This window comes from Aegilops tauschii, chromosome 4 (assembly GCF_002575655.3).
Source record: "Aegilops tauschii subsp. strangulata cultivar AL8/78 chromosome 4, Aet v6.0, whole genome shotgun sequence".
NCBI classification, from domain to species: Eukaryota; Viridiplantae; Streptophyta; class Magnoliopsida; order Poales; family Poaceae; genus Aegilops; species Aegilops tauschii.
In genome coordinates this window covers 52,523,089-52,538,440 of record NC_053038.3, presented here as the reverse complement: position 1 = coordinate 52,538,440, position 15,352 = coordinate 52,523,089, and the positions used below count along the sequence as shown (strand labels likewise).

At 49.4% G+C, this 15,352-nt stretch overlaps 1 protein-coding gene across 1 annotated transcript; it reads right to left on the bottom strand.

Annotated features, from left to right (window-relative positions):
• Window positions 1-1,406: 1,406 nt before the first annotated feature.
• LOC109785597 (receptor protein kinase-like protein ZAR1) lies at window positions 1,407-5,908 on the bottom strand. Its single transcript, XM_020344187.4, has 2 exons — window positions 4,227-5,908; window positions 1,407-2,278 (listed from the first exon to the last, which is right to left on the bottom strand). Exons 1-2 carry the CDS (start codon window positions 5,776-5,778, stop codon window positions 1,599-1,601), a joined length of 2,232 nt encoding a protein of 743 aa, XP_020199776.1. The 5' UTR covers window positions 5,779-5,908; the 3' UTR covers window positions 1,407-1,598.
• Between the last annotated feature and the right edge of the window lie 9,444 nt (window positions 5,909-15,352).

The following is a 15,352-nucleotide window of genomic DNA, read 5'->3' as shown; positions in this document are numbered from 1 at the left end:
GTGCATATGGGTTTGTGCCTTCTACAGCAGACACGTCTCTGTTTATTCTTCAGCGACCTGAGGTGACTATATACATTCTGGTCTATGTTGATGATATCATACTTGTCAGTTCGTCCGCTGCTGCTACGGATCGGCTTGTGTCCTCTCTTGGTGCTGAGTTTGCTGTTAAGGATCTTGGGAGGCTGCATTATTTTTTGGGTCTGGAGGTACTTCGTTCTGATGGTGGCTTGACTCTTACTCAGAAGAAGTACTCTCAGGATCTCCTACGCCGTGCCGGTATGTTGCAGTGTAAGGCTGCTATGACTCCCATGTCTGCCACAGACAAACTGACAGCTTTTGATGGTGACTTGCTCTCTTCTGCGGATGCCACTGAGTACCGCAGCATTGTTGGTGGGCTGCAGTACTTGCTCATTACCCGACCAGACATATCATTTGCTGTTAACCGTGTGTGCCAGTACCTTCATGCACCGCGTGACTCTCACTGGTCGACCGTTAAGCGCATCTTGCGCTATGTTTGTCACACTGGTTCATATGGCCTTCATCTTCAGCCTGCATCTTCTGGCTTGATCTCAGCATTTTCTGATGCCGATTGGGATGGTAATCCTGATGATCGGCGATCTACGGGGGGACATGCTGTGTTCTTTGGACCTAACTTGATCGCCTGGCAAGCTCGCAAGCAAGCTACAGTGTCTCGGAGTAGTACTGAAGCTGAGTACAAAGCAGTTGCTAATGCCACAGCTGAGATCATGTGGGTGCAGTCATTGCTTTGGGAGTTGAAGGTCTCTCCGACTCATCCGCCTGTCCTTTGGTGTGATAACATCGGTGCCACATATCTTTCATCCAATCCAGTATTTCATGCCCGAACGAAGCACATCGAAGTTGACTATCATTTTGTGAGGGAACGTGTTGCTCAGAAGCTTCTTCAGATCAAGTTTATTTCTTCTAAGGATCAACTTGCTGATATTTTCACTAAACCCTTGCCCTTGCCTTCTTTTGAGGGATGTCGACGCAATCTTAACCTTCTGAGTGTTTCAGGACATAGTTAAGATTGAGGGAGGGTGTTAGACTAAGTATATAGCATATATACGTGTTGTAACATAACCTGTATTTGTACGGTTCCCTCTTATAAATATATGACAGCCGTACCCACCAAGGGCATCGAGCATTGTTCCAAACCCTAATGTGTCTAACACTGCAGAGGCGCGTTTCTGAAACATCGTCCTTGTTGTAGACACGGATGTGCGAGCCCACAAGATTGCAACATCACTAGTGTTACTGAAACATGGCCAGTGTTGCAATGCTTACAACGTCACTGATGATGCACGAGGCAAGGAGGACATTGTGGGCCACTTGATTAAGGTTGATCTAGCGGTGGGGGAGGCGGCGGATAACTAGCACGGCCCATATAAGTTGCTATAACATTCAAAATAATTTCAGAGAACGGAGAAGACCCAAAGAAAAAGGAAAAATTTACACAAAGGTTCCTAAAAATGATATACATAATACGAAAAATTAAGTAAGTGCAAAGAAAATGAGACGTTCTCCGGCGAACCAGTTCTGACAACTGACAACGGGCGGCAAAGAGGGGCGCCCTGTTCTCACGACCCAATCTTGTCGAGGCTGTCGGCAACGGCCTTCATCCGCGGCCGCCGCTCCAGGTCGGCCTCGACGCACCCAAGCGCGACGTGGAACGCGGCCACCACCTCCTTGCGCGCGCCGGCGTCCCGCAGCATCGCTTCGTCGGCCAGCTCCGACAGCGGCCGCGCATCCTCGAACCCCTGCCGCACCCACCTCACGATCTCCGGCGCCTGCTGCCCCTCGGCGGCGCCAGCGCCAGGCCCCGAGAAGGACGCCGAGGAGCCGGAGGGCGACGCCTGCTCGGGCGAGCGCCCGGTGAGCAGCTCCAGCAGCAGGACGCCGAAGGAGTAGACGTCGGACTTCTGGCTCGGGGGGGAGCCGGGCACGCGAGCCTCCGGGGCGCGGTACGCGTTGGGCCGGTCCGGCACGGGGGGCTTGACGTACGGGAGAGCGCAGCCCATTATGCCGCCGGCGCCGGCGCCCGCAGAGTCGGCGCATCCGGCGATGGTGAGGAGGCGGGCGAGGCCGAAGTCGGAGACGAGGGCGTTGTAGTCGGCGTCGAGGAGGATGTTGGAAGGCTTGACCTCGCCGTGGACGTACCGCCGGGGGCTGCACTCGTGGAGGTGCGCCAGCCCGCGCGCCGCGCCCTTGGCGATGCGGAGCCGCAGCGACCACGACAGGCTCGGCTGCCCGGAGCGCCCTGCACATATCAATGCCACGTCAGAAAATTTGTTCTTACTCGAGCATCTTACAAAAATTCACTCGGTATAATATTTTTCAAATGAGATAACTGGTCCAGATTTAATCAAGTCTCAGTCGAGTGACATACCATGAAAGAAAATTTTGACGGATATAACATTAGCAAGACTGTTCTCAAATTCCAATACATGAAGCACAAAATTGAGTTCCTTTAGCAGTGGTTATACTTTTTCAAAAAAAAAAATGCGATTGCTTACTACGTACGTATGTCATTTGTTTGACTGTGTTACTCTATTTTTTCCCTATTTCTATGTCCAAATACCCAAGTTCATAAAATCCTTCTGTTTCTATCCTTTGTTTTGCACATGTATTCATGTCATATTATTTTTATGTTCTTTCTATTTCTACTCCCTCCGTTCCTAAATATAAGTCATGGTAGAGATTTCATTATGAACTACATATAAATGTATATAGATGCATTTTAAGTGTGAATTTATTCATTTTGCTTCGTATGTAGTCCACCTAATGAAATCTCTACAAAGAATTACATTTAGGAACCGAGGAAGTATATGTTTGTGAATACTAATACAAAGCCATGGCGCAACTGTAGAACTGTTGCCTTGTGACCATGAGGTCACGGGTTCGAGTCAATCAATTTTTAGTTTCGCCCGAGGTCAAAAGTTGGGACGACACGAGGAAGTGAGGACTAGTCAGGACCTCGCCGGAGACGAGAACGACACGGGGGCAGTAGCGAGCCGTGGCGTCTCGGGTGGAGGCGAGGAAGCAGGTCGACGGTTGGTGCTGGCTGCTTGATGATGATCCAACGCCCCAGATTTTTACCGACGGCATCTTTTTTCCCAGTAGGGTTTTCCCGATTGACTCTGTATTTCTCTCTAGTTCACACAGTATTCTATGCGCGCTCTCTCTCTCTCACACATTTGTTGTGCCTTTTGTGTGCACCTTTCTGCTCCTAATTGTCACTTTTGCGAGGCTCTAGACCTGACCTGAAACATGACTGCTGGCAGACCCGACCCAAGCAGGCATGACCACAACAAGGTTCCAGGCCTGAAAAAAGAGCCTTTTGGCCTCCCTTGTCTGTCGGAAGGTACCTTTACCCATCTACTACTTTTGGATCTTTCTTCACTTTCCTGTTCACTGCCAGGAGAGACAACCTTTAGGCTTTAATGCAAGGTCTGACACAAATAATATGAACCTGGAGCTTACTTAGCGCAGTGAGCAATCTTTTATTTGGCATGCATTGGCCTAACATCCACAGTATTAATCCTTACGATTTCTCTAGTAGAAGAAGAAAGAAATTTGTTGTTTGTGGATTTTGTGAAGGCTATGATGAAGGCAACTCATCAAAGTTTCTGAAGTTTTGAAGGCAGAAACATGACTACAGGAGAAAAGGTGGCAGTGACAGTGACGCTAACCGGTAAGGCAGGGCAAGCGCCAACCGGAGCATCATCATCATCCAGATGCTGCTGTTGCGCCGCGGTCCATGGCATGCCATGCATATGCACCGGACAAGATTGCATATGCACACTCCCATCTGGCTCTCTTGGAAGCTTTTCACAGCGACCATGTATCCTGTAATAAGTCGGTCACTTGGCTGGACCAGCACCAGCACCAGGCTAAAATCCATTCCAGTGCACAGCGATGCATTTTCCTTCGCGTGCAGGAGCCGCAATCCAAAGGAGCCCAGCCTTGCAGATGTTGTTTGTGGCCAACAACAAGGATCTCTAGTTTTGTACCGTATCGCCTTAATTAATCACGACACCCATTCTGTTCTGCTATTTGTTTGGTTTAGGTTGTGTTTTTAACTCCAAGATGGCTTTATAACCTTTGGATTTGCATCAAGGTTAGACCTTCTCGATGGACGTTCGGTCAGAGCAGAGCGACCGTTGGAAGGAAAAAAGGCGCGAATTGGAGGAGAGGATGTTACGTACCGCGCAGGGCGGAGGCGAGGTTGCCGTTGTTGATGAAGTCGGTGACGACGAGCTTCTCGTCGGGCGACCAGTAGTAGGCGCGCAGCCGCACCACGTTGGCGTGCCGCACGCGCCCGACGGCGCCGGCCTCCGCCGCGAACTCCTTGTACCGCTCCGGCGCCGCGGTGCCGCCGCCCAGCCGCCGCACGGCCACCGGCGTCGTCCCGTTGCCCACCACCACCTTGTACACGATCCCCTTCCCGCCCTTCCCCAGCACGTACGCCGACGACCGCAGCAGCTCGTCCAGCTCCATCCGGAACCCCTTGTCGATCGCCACCAGCTCCCCGTCCTCGCCGCCTCCGCCTCCGCCCCCGCCGCCGCGTTTCTTCTCGTCGCCCCCGGCGTCCGACCCTTCCGACGAGTCGCCGCAGGTGTTTGCGCGCATGCACGGGCAGGCGAAGAGCCCTCGCCCCTCCTCCTCCTCATCGTCGCCGTCGCTGTCCCCGCGCCGGTCGCGCAGCTTCCAGTATATGTACACCACGATGACTCCGATGAGGGCCACGCCGGCCGCGTCGGCGACTGAGATGAGCACGATGAGGCTGGTCTTCATCGGCTGGCTAGGGCCGCCGGCGCTGCCGCCGGAGCCAGTGGTGGTCGGAGGCGGCGTGGAGGACGATGCCGACGGCGGGGCCGCGCGGCAGGGGACCTGGAGCGGGAAGCCGCAGAGCCCGGGGTTGTTGAGGAAGGCCGTGGGGCCCTGGCTGGCGAGGGACCCGGACTGCGGGATCTCGCCGGAGAGGTTGTTGAAGCGGAGGTCGAGGGTGACGGTCGCCGGGAGACGTCCTAGCTCCGGCGGCACCGCGCCGGAGAGGCGGTTGCGGGAGACGTTCAGCGTGCCGGCCAGCGCCTGGAGCTTGCCGAGCTCAGGCGGGATGGCGCCCGTGAGGGAGTTGGACGACAGGTCGAGCAGCTGCAGGCTCTCCATGTGCGGCAAGGCGGCGGCCGGTATGCGACCGGAGAACCCATTGTTTGCAAGGAGCAGCCGCTGCAGCTGCCTGCAGCGCCCGAGCGCCGGCGGGAGCGGGCCGGCGAGCGCGTTCTTGGAGAGGTCGAGGTTCTGCAGGCGCGGGAGGTCGCAGAGCGAGGCCGGGAAGGCGCCGGTGAGGTTGTTGTCGTAGAGGAAGACGGAGCGCAGGGACGTGGCGTTGGAGAGCGCCGGCGGGACGGCGCCGGAGAGCCGGTTGCCGTGGAGGTTGAGCCGGCGGAGCAAGGAGAGCGAGCCGAGCTCGGGCGGGAGGTGGCCGGAGAGGTTCTTCCCCGCGACGGCCACGCCGGCCACGCGCGCCTCGGAGGAGGAGGTGTTGACGCAGGCCACCCCCGGCCAGCGGCACGGGTCCGTGTCGTTGGCCGACCACGCGGACAGCGCCGACGTCGGGTCGTCGGTCACCGCGGACTTGAAGGCCAGCAGCGCGACCCCGTCCGGCGACAGCGGCGCCGCCGGCGGCGACGTGGCCAGCACCAGGAGCAGCGCCGGCAGGAGGATTCCCAATGAGGAGTGCAGCATGCTCCTCATCTAATACCTTGGGAGCTCTGTGTTTCGTTCAGCCAGATAGCTCGCTCGCCACTGAGCGTGTGGAGAGGCAGAGGGAAATGTGCAACAATAATCGTGCCAGTGTGCGTGCACTGGGAGAGAGAGAGTTGGTTGTGGTTGCGCCCGGTTGGCGAAGCGTATTTAAGGCCTGATATGATACAGGTGGGCGTGGCATGCATGACTGGGCCAAATTGCATGCACCGCAGCTACTACCAACTATGGATCCGCGCATGCTAATTGATAGCAAGCTCAATGATGCAGCTTACTCGCTATAGTGTACTGTTTCTGTCGAGGCTCGGCTCTTTTTCTGTTATCCTTTCCCACCCACGCGCTGACACGGGTTCTGAAGCGATCGAGCGAAGCTTTATTTGGCCTTTGGAGAGGTTGGTGATGAAGCAGTGATGCCTGCCAGTTTCAGTGATCTGGTAGAAGAAACGGCATCCACCCTGCTCTGCTTTTCTCCCATGGTAGTGAGGAGGTGGGTACGGTGGTGGCCCGGCCAGGCCAGGCATGGTTGAGCGGCGGTGGAGGGGAGTAGAAGGGAAGCAACGCCGAGGTGGGAAGCAAATGATGTCTTGTGTGCGGCCAAGGAGGAGTGGATGGACTACTGATTCGTGCGCACCGCGGTTGAGTTTTGAGTGGCACCATCACCCTTTATTTGTTTATTATCTTTTGTGGGGGATCGGTTGATTGAAGTGAAAGATAAACAACAACCAGCGTTCCAGGTCAAAAGTCAAAACTGCTCTTCGTTTCATTGCTGGCTGCGTTGTGGGGCGACTTGGAGCAGATAGAAGCCGTTAGAAACATGTATGGGACGGCCAGCATTGTGGATCCCGCCGTTTTTCTCCATCAACATCTGCCGGCGATCTTTGGTACCCACGCCATGCACAGCTACGTCCTAACCACGAGCCCATAACGGATTCTACGTGCACCGCTTTCACTTTTCATCGCCATCACAAAGGGTGAGGTTGGCACCAAGAAGCAGTAGTAGGCTGGCAGCAATCCCAAGTTATCAACCAGGTTGCAGCAACCACAAGCTACATAATAAGTGGCACAAGGATAGCACTCTTGATTATGGCACCACTGATTTTCAACATCATTTGCACCGATTAAGAACAATAAACTATGGCGCAGATAAAGGAGATAAAAAGTGCAGGATCGTATTGCTTCCAGCTTGTAACTTGAGGAGATGTTGAAAAGGAAAAGTACACAGGAGGAGAGTTGTGTGGTGCATCGGTCTTTTGCCACACATCGCCTGCTTCGGCACAACGTATCGCCTGGGAGCAATTAATCATCACTATCTTGCGACTCAGGCCATGTAAAAAAAAACAAAGAACCTGCGTTTCAAGCAGAACCCATGGCACATCAACTTCTTAAGTGGCTTGGAATATATGACGCGTTTGGTAGACTGGATATGCCTTAATATTTTTTTTTTGACAAGATCATATACCTTAGTCAAGCCCCGCAGAAATGCATTTTTGCGTTGTCTGGATGTCTGGCTGCATAGCCCCAAGAATTGAGATAGCAAATCGTTGATAGCCAGAATCGCCGATTGGCGGAAGTTTGTAACAAAGCTACACCATGCCACCAAAAACAGAAAAGAAGCAAAACTTGAGAAAAGCAAGCAAGAACAGAGTGCAGCGTTTCGGTGCTGAGGCTCATCCGCACCGGTCAGAAAAAAAACACAAAAAATTCAAATAAAAAATTGGGTGGTAGAAAATTTATTGCGTGAGGTCCGCTCCAATTTTCAGGTCATTTAGACATCTCAGTAGCTCTCAGCAAAAAAGACAATTTGGACCATAACAGTGCATGAACAGTAAACATATTTACCGACCCCGAATTTGTCTTTTTTGCCGAGAGCTGCTCCGATGTCCAAATGACTTGAAAATTGAAGCGGACCTCATGCATCAAATTATCTACCATACAAAAAAAACTGAAACTTTTTGAATGTTTCTTGTATTTGTTTTGATTTTCTTCGTCAGCGCGGGTGCAGCTGAGCCTGGGCTCAGAAGTGGATTATAGGCAAGAACATCAAGTAAAAGAGTGCATCCAACATAATAGATCTTATTTTCTACTCGCACAATTTTATTAAGCCCTAGAACTCATCTAGTTCTTAATTCTTTTTAGCAATACATCCAATTCATTACTAAAAACTTGTGTGCAATACTTGCACAATCTCATGTGTTCTAGATCGTAACATGTATCTACTCATAGAACCCTTCATGATGCAACTCTTGGGAAACGTAGTAGAAAATAAAAAAATCACCCTCCGATCTAGATCCCGGATCACTATGAAGATGCATACAAAGTTAGATTGGATTGTTACCAACTTCGAGTTGCAATGGAAGAAGAGTTGGTGTAAATCATTGATGAAGTCCCTCGAACCGTTCAGAAAGGATCCCTCGAACTGAATGCCGAAAGCACGACCTTTCTACGGATTGCCAGCGTATGGTCGTCATGATCCGGCATATAGAGAAAATCAGTGGAGGGAGAAGGGAGAAGAGAACCTCACGGTACTTCTCTATTATGTGGGCTAGAGAAAACTAGAACTAATTCTAGTCTAGAACAAAATCTAGACAAGAACAAGAACTATAGAACTAGAGAGGGGGCATCCGGAGCAAAGGGACTTGTGTCTCTAGAGGGGGTGCCCCCTCACATATATATAGGTGGAGGGAGGGGGGCACCGACTTGAGGAGGGGTTCTCCCCTTGGTGCGCCAGTTGAGGATGAGTCCTCTCCTGCTTGTCTTACAAGCTAGGGGGCAACCCAACCTTAATGGGCCCTTAGGGCCCATTAACTTTTCCCTATGTGGTCTTCAGCTATTTTATTAGCCGATTGCCCCTAAATAAACCCTAGGGACCTTCCAATATATATTAGAGCCCTCTATTATTTATATAAGGTCCCTGGAAACTATTTTCGCCTATATACCATTACCCTACATTACCTAGTATTCTCCGAAACTCTTCCCGTAACCTCGAAACGCTTCCGGTTTCTCCCGAAACTATTTTTTCTAGTACCAAAACTTCTATGATAATACCTGTTCATGTTCATAAGTCCTATAGAACTCAATAGATTGTAATCAATTAAGCGTATCACCCTGCAGGTTCGGTGAAATATAGACATGAACAAAACACTTTCGTTCAATGATCAATAGCAGGACCGTGGACATCCATATTGCTCCTATACTCACATGAATGATATTCGAGCGAACCTTCGGTTATCATATGTTATTCCTATTGCTTCAGATACTTTACATAACCCAAGGTGAGATATATCGGTGTCCCTGTGAGATCAACACATGCTCCTTATACCGGTCTTCCTCGTTATCTGTTTTGTTCTCTTTTCTTGTTCTCGTGTTCCAGCATCCCCATGCTTAATTCACGCTTTGTCTGTCCAGACGATGATGGATGTCGCCACATCCAAAGGCCCCTAAGAACATCTCTACATCATCAGAGGAGCAAATCCCAACCTCGAGTTATCTAGTCTATCATCATATGTTTCCGATAAACCTATAAGTTGTCGTTATGATCACCCTGTTACGTAAGACGTTGGGACAACCCTAAAGTGCAACGTCCAATATGGAGTGACTCGATACTCTACTCTCATGGTCTAAGGAATCATACATACGTTAACACTTGTGTTATGAACTATAGACTTCATACCATATAATCTCTAAGTATAACATACAACTTGGGTCAATTCAACACAAGTGTTCTACCAACACCATGCTCTCAAATGTTACCGGCATTTATTTCATGTCCATGATCAGGAAAAAGACATCATCAAGTTAACACTTAGCTAGTCCAAGAGACAAGACTAGGAATCTGGTTTTACCGTTTATATCTCTACACGTGCTTATGTGTTTTCTTCGAATCACATATTCAAGAACCATATCAGTTATATCATAGAATATAAACATCAATTATAAACTTGAAAATAAATAATACTAATATTATTGTCTTTAGGGCATATTTCCAACAACTTATCACCTTCACGTTGGCAACTCCTGACAACTTGAAGCGGACTGTCTTCAATGACGACGACGTTGAGGTGGTGACAAGTGCAAGAGGCACGAGGATGCATTTTCCATGGATGTTTAGAATGTTATCTCTGCACCAGTTAAGACTTTTGCATTGGATGTTTAATTTGAGACTTTACCACAACTATTTGTTAGTTTAACTACCTGTGAGTGTGACTCTATTTTATATCTTTATGATATGCCTGTTATTAGTTTCCTATGTTCTTCCTGTGTGTATGCATGCTCGTAACATCACTACTCCAACAAGAGATTATCAGACCACGCATGTCTTGCATGTAACAAACAACGATACTTTGCATGTACTTTACATGTGCCTACAACAAGTCTGCAACCAAACACCATGTGTGCGTTTCTGCTCAGCCAAACTGGAAGGGATGCACATACACAAACTAGCAGAACATGGTCCTTTTCCTATTTTCACTCAGCCCGACTAAGTCAGGCCACAAACGCAAATAGCCCAAAAAACGATGCAACATACCAAACAGATCCATAGTGAAAGTGGAAGGTTTGCCATTGCTACCTCTTGAGCATGCGTTGGTTTTCCCTTGAAGAGGAAAGGGTGATGCAGCAAAGTAGCGTAAGTATTTCCCTCAGTTTTTGAGAACCAAGGTATCAATCCAGTAGGAGACTACACGCAAATCCCTAGTACCTGCACAAACAATTAAGAACCTTGCAACCAACGCGATAAAGGGGTTGTCAATCCCTTCACGGCCACTTGCAAAAGTGAGACCTGATAGAGATAATAAGATAAATATTTTTGGTATTTTTGTTGTATAGATTGAAAAGTAAAGATTGCAAAATAAACGGTGATAAAAATAGCTAGTTGACGGGAGATTAATATGATGGAAGTAGACCCGGGGGCCATAGGTTTCACTAGTGGCTTCTCTCAAGATAGCATATTCTACGGTGGGTGAACAAATTACTGTCGGGCAATTGATAGAAAAGTGCATAGTTATGAGAATATCTAGGCATGATCATGTGTATAGGCATCACTGTTGGAAATATGCCCTAGAGGCAATAATAAAATGGTTATTATTATATTTCCTTGTTCATGATAATTGTCTATTGTTCATGCTATAATTGTATTAACTGGAAACCGTAATACATGTGTGAATACATAGACCACAACATGTCCCTAGTAAGCCTCTAGTTGACTAGCTCGTTGATCAATAGATGGTTATGGTTTCCTGACCATGGACATTGGATGTCATTGATAACGGGATCACATCATTAGGAGAATGATGTGATGGACAAGACCCAATCCTAAGCATAGCAGAAGATCGTGTAGTTCGTTTGCTAGAGCTTTTCTAATGTCAAGTATCATTTCCTTAGACCATGAGATTGTGCAACTCCCGGATACCGTAGGAATGCTTTGGGTGTACCAAACGTCACAACGTAACTGGGTGGCTATAAAGGTGCACTACAGGTATCTCCGAAAGTGTCTGTTGGGTTGGCACGAATCGAGACTGGGATTTGTCACTCCGTATGACGGAGAGGTATCTCTGGGCCCACTCGGTAATGCATCATCATAATGAGCTCAATGTGACTAAGGAGTTAGCCACGGGATCATGCGTTACGGAACGAGTAAAGTGACTTGCCGGTAACGAGATTGAACAAGGTATTGGGATACCGACGATCGAATCTCGGGCAAGTAACGTACCGATTGACAAAGGGAATTGTATACGGGATTGATTGAATCCTCGACATCGTGGTTCATCCGATGAGATCATCGTGGAACATGTGGGAGCCAACATGGGTATCCAGATCCCGGTGTTGGTTATTGACCGGAGAGTTGTCTCGGTCATGTCTGCATGTCTCCCGAACCTGTAGGGTCTACACACTTAAGGTTCGGTGACGCTAGGGTTGTAGAGCTTTGGGAGGCATGGTGAAAGTGGGTAGCCTATGGTAAAAGGAAACGGCCGGTTTAATGATAAGCCGGAGGAAATTTACAGTTCAATGTTAAAGTGGCGGCTTATGGAGGGGACTAATGACATATATCTAGGTGCATCAGGTTATTTAAGCCGCCCGACGTATTGAGAGTAATTCGATTGTCTACGGCCTTATCACAGATGAGCCGGAAAATTCTATGGCGCATGATCTCTTTTGAGCCGGGAGGTCCTACGGCGCGTGGTTTCTTTAAACCGGAATTGTAAACCGCCATGACTCAACAAGTGCAGTTTTTTACTAAGTGTGGTGAAAACAGGTTTCACACATGGCAGTAAAAAAATTGGATCAAAATGATCAGTCAAAAGGAAAGTTTCTAGACCTAAAAACAGACGCAGGAGAAGTTCTTGGGCTCGAACAAGGCTCTTATGCAGTAAAAAGAGGGCTACTTGCATGTGAAATGGGTGCTAAACAGCTACCGCAGTGGTTCTATACAAGGCTAAGATCAAAAAAGGGCAGTAAAAATGAAAACTACCGGAGCTCGTGGGCGACGGCGACGAACACGGAAGAACAGCAGGAGTTGAATGTAGATCTATTCTACGAGGAAGAAGGAACTTACAGAGGCAGGTGAGCTGCGAGGGTTCGCTGCGGTTCTCTGGACGGATCAGGGTGATGCAGCGGCCAAAGTCGACGAAGACGTGGAGCTCTATTGCGGCGGCGGTGGCGGCGGAGCTCGAGCAGTACGGAAGCAGCGAGAGGAAGAGGACGACTGAAGGGGGAGAATGGAAAGACCTGAGGGTCGGGCTATTTATAAGGGCGAGCTCATAAGTGGGCGCGAGAAACGAGGAGACCACGGCGTGGTTATCTCCCCATGAAACGCCTCGATTTTTGGGATGGCAGTAAAGATAAGATCCGTTGCGGATCTGGTGGAGTAAACAACGGACTTAATGGAAGATGATGTCACGGCGGATTACCCGGAGTCCAGAGGATGACGTCACGCCGGGTTATGGCCTTCACATAATTGTAAGCCGGAGATTTTTCTGTCAAAAGGATTGAAGATTGACATGAGCCGGCTCAAATCAATCTGGGGCCTAATGTTGAGGATATAGACCTTAGAGTCACCCGCCAGGAGGGGCCGGGTTACTCATAATGGTCATTGCCAGAAGCCCGGCGCCAAGCTTGAAGACGGTGGGCCAAAGATGGGCTTAAGACCCGGATATGGCTTAAGGCCCGTAGTTACAATCATTATCGTGGTAGAACTTGTAGTGTAAGGCAAGAATAGTTGAGAGTCCGAGCCGGACACTCTTATGAGCCGGCCGGGACTCTGAGAGCTGCTCGGCGTCAGCCTCCCTATATAAAGGGACGACCCGGCAGCGGTTTAGGGACAAGAAAGATCTCATCGAGAGCCAGGCATAGCAGTTAAGCTCCCTGGTCATCGAAACCCTAATCAATACCACCTCAACTGGACGTAGGATTTTACCTTCACCGTAAGGGGCCGAACCAGTATAAACCCTTGTGTTCCTTGTCCCGTTAACCCCTTCAAGCTTCCTAGCGGCGATGGCTCCACGACTAAGTCCTAGCTTGAGGACATCTGCCGTGACAATTCCACGACAGGAAGTCTTGTTTTGGTCGCTGAAAAAGTTTCGCGCATTATCGGTATTGTACCGGGAGTGCCGAAAGGGGTCCGGGGGTCCACCAGGGGGTCCACCTGCCCCGGGGGAGCCATATGGGCTGTAGGGGTGTGCGCCTTGGCCTATATGGGCCAAGGGAACCAGCCCCAAGAGGCCCATGCGCCAAGAGATAAGGGAAAGGGAGAGTCCTAAAGGGGGAAGGCACCTCCTAGGTGCCTTGGGGAGGATGGACTCCTCCCTGGCCGCACCCTTCCTTGGACGAAGGGCCAAGGCTGCGCCCCCTCCCTCTCCCTTGCCCCTATATATATGTGGGAAGGGGAGGGCAGCAATACCCCAAGCCCTGGCGCCTCCCTCTCCCTCCCGTGACACATCTCCCTCCTCCCGCAGCGCTTGGCGAAGCCCTGTTGGAATCCCGCTACTTCCACCACCACGCCGTCGTGCTGCTGGATCTCCATCAACCTCTCCTTCCCCCTTGCTGGATCAAGAAGGAGGAGACGTCGCTGCTCCGTACGTGTGTTGAACGCGGAGGTGCCGTCCGTTCGGCGCTAGGATCATCGGTGATTTGGATCACGACGAGTACGACTCCATCAACCCCGTTCTCTTGAACGCTTCCGCTCGCGATCTACAAGGGTATGTAGATGCACTCCTCTCTCTCGTTGCTAGATGACTCCATAGATTGATCTTGGTGATGCGTAGATTTTTTTTGAATTATTGCTATGTTCCCCAACAGTGGCATCATGAGCCAGGTCTATGCGTAGATTCTATGCACGAGTAGAACACAAAGTAGTTGTGGGCGATGATTTGTTCAATTTGCTTACCGTTACTAGTATTATCTTGATTCGGTGGCACTGTGGGATGAAGTTGCCCGGACCGACCTTACACGTACTCTTACGTGAGACAGGTTCCACCGACTGACATGCACTTGATGCATAAGGTGGCTAGCGGGTGTCTGTCTCTCCCACTTTAGTCGGATCGGATTCGATGAAAAGGGTCCTTATGAAGGGTAAATAGCAATTGGCATATCACCATTGTGGCTTTTGCGTAGGTAAGAAACGTTCTTGCTAGAAACCCATAGCAGCCACGTAAAACATGCAACAACAATTAGAGGACGTCTAACTTGTTTTTGCAGGGTATGCTATGTGATGTGATATGGCCAAAAGGATGTGATGAATTATATATGTGATGTATGAGATTGATCATGTTCTTGTAATAGGAATCACGACTTGCATGTCGATGAGTATGACAACCGGCAGGAGCCATAGGAGTTGTCTTAATTTATTGTATGACCTGCGTGTCAATGAAAAACGCCATGTAATTACTTTACTTTATTGCTAACCGTTAGCCATAGTAGTAGAAGTAATAGTTGGCGAGACAACTTCATGAAGACACGATGATGGAGATCATGATGATGGAGATCATGGTGTCATGCCGGTGACGAAGGTGATCATGCCCTGCCTCGAAGATGGAGATCAAAAGGCGCAAGATGATATTGGCCATATCATGTCACTTTATGACTTGCATGTGATGTTTGTCATGTTTACATCTTATATTCTTAGAACGACGGTAGCATAAATAAGATGATCCCTCACTAAAATTTCAAGAGATGTGTTCCCCTTAACTATGCACCGTTGCGAAGGTTCGTTGTTTCGAAGCACCATGTGATGATCGGGTGTGATAGATTCTAACGTTCGCATACAACGGGTGTAAGCCAGATTTACACATGCGAAACACTTAGGTTGACTTGACGAGCCTAGCATGTACAGACATGGCCTCGGAACACAAGAGACCGAAAGGTCGAACATGAGTCGTATAGTAGATACGATCAACATGGAGATGTTCACCGATGATGACTAGTCCGTCTCACGTGATGATCGGACACGGCCTAGTCGATTCGGATCATGTATCACTTAGATGACTAGAGGGATGTCTATCTAAGTGGGAGTTCATTAAATAATTTGATTAGATGAACTTAATTATCATGAACATAGTCAGAAGGTCTTTAC

Bases quoted from the DNA above. Each gene is read 5' to 3' on its own strand.
- LOC109785597 (XM_020344187.4), bottom strand. From the start codon at position 5,778: ATGAGGAGCATGCTGCACTCCTCATTGGGAATCCTCCTGCCGGCGCTG. The intron at 2,279-4,226 runs GTACGTAACATC...TGATATGTGCAG, and splicing joins CCTCGCCTCCGCCCTGCGCG to GGCGCTCCGGGCAGCCGAGC.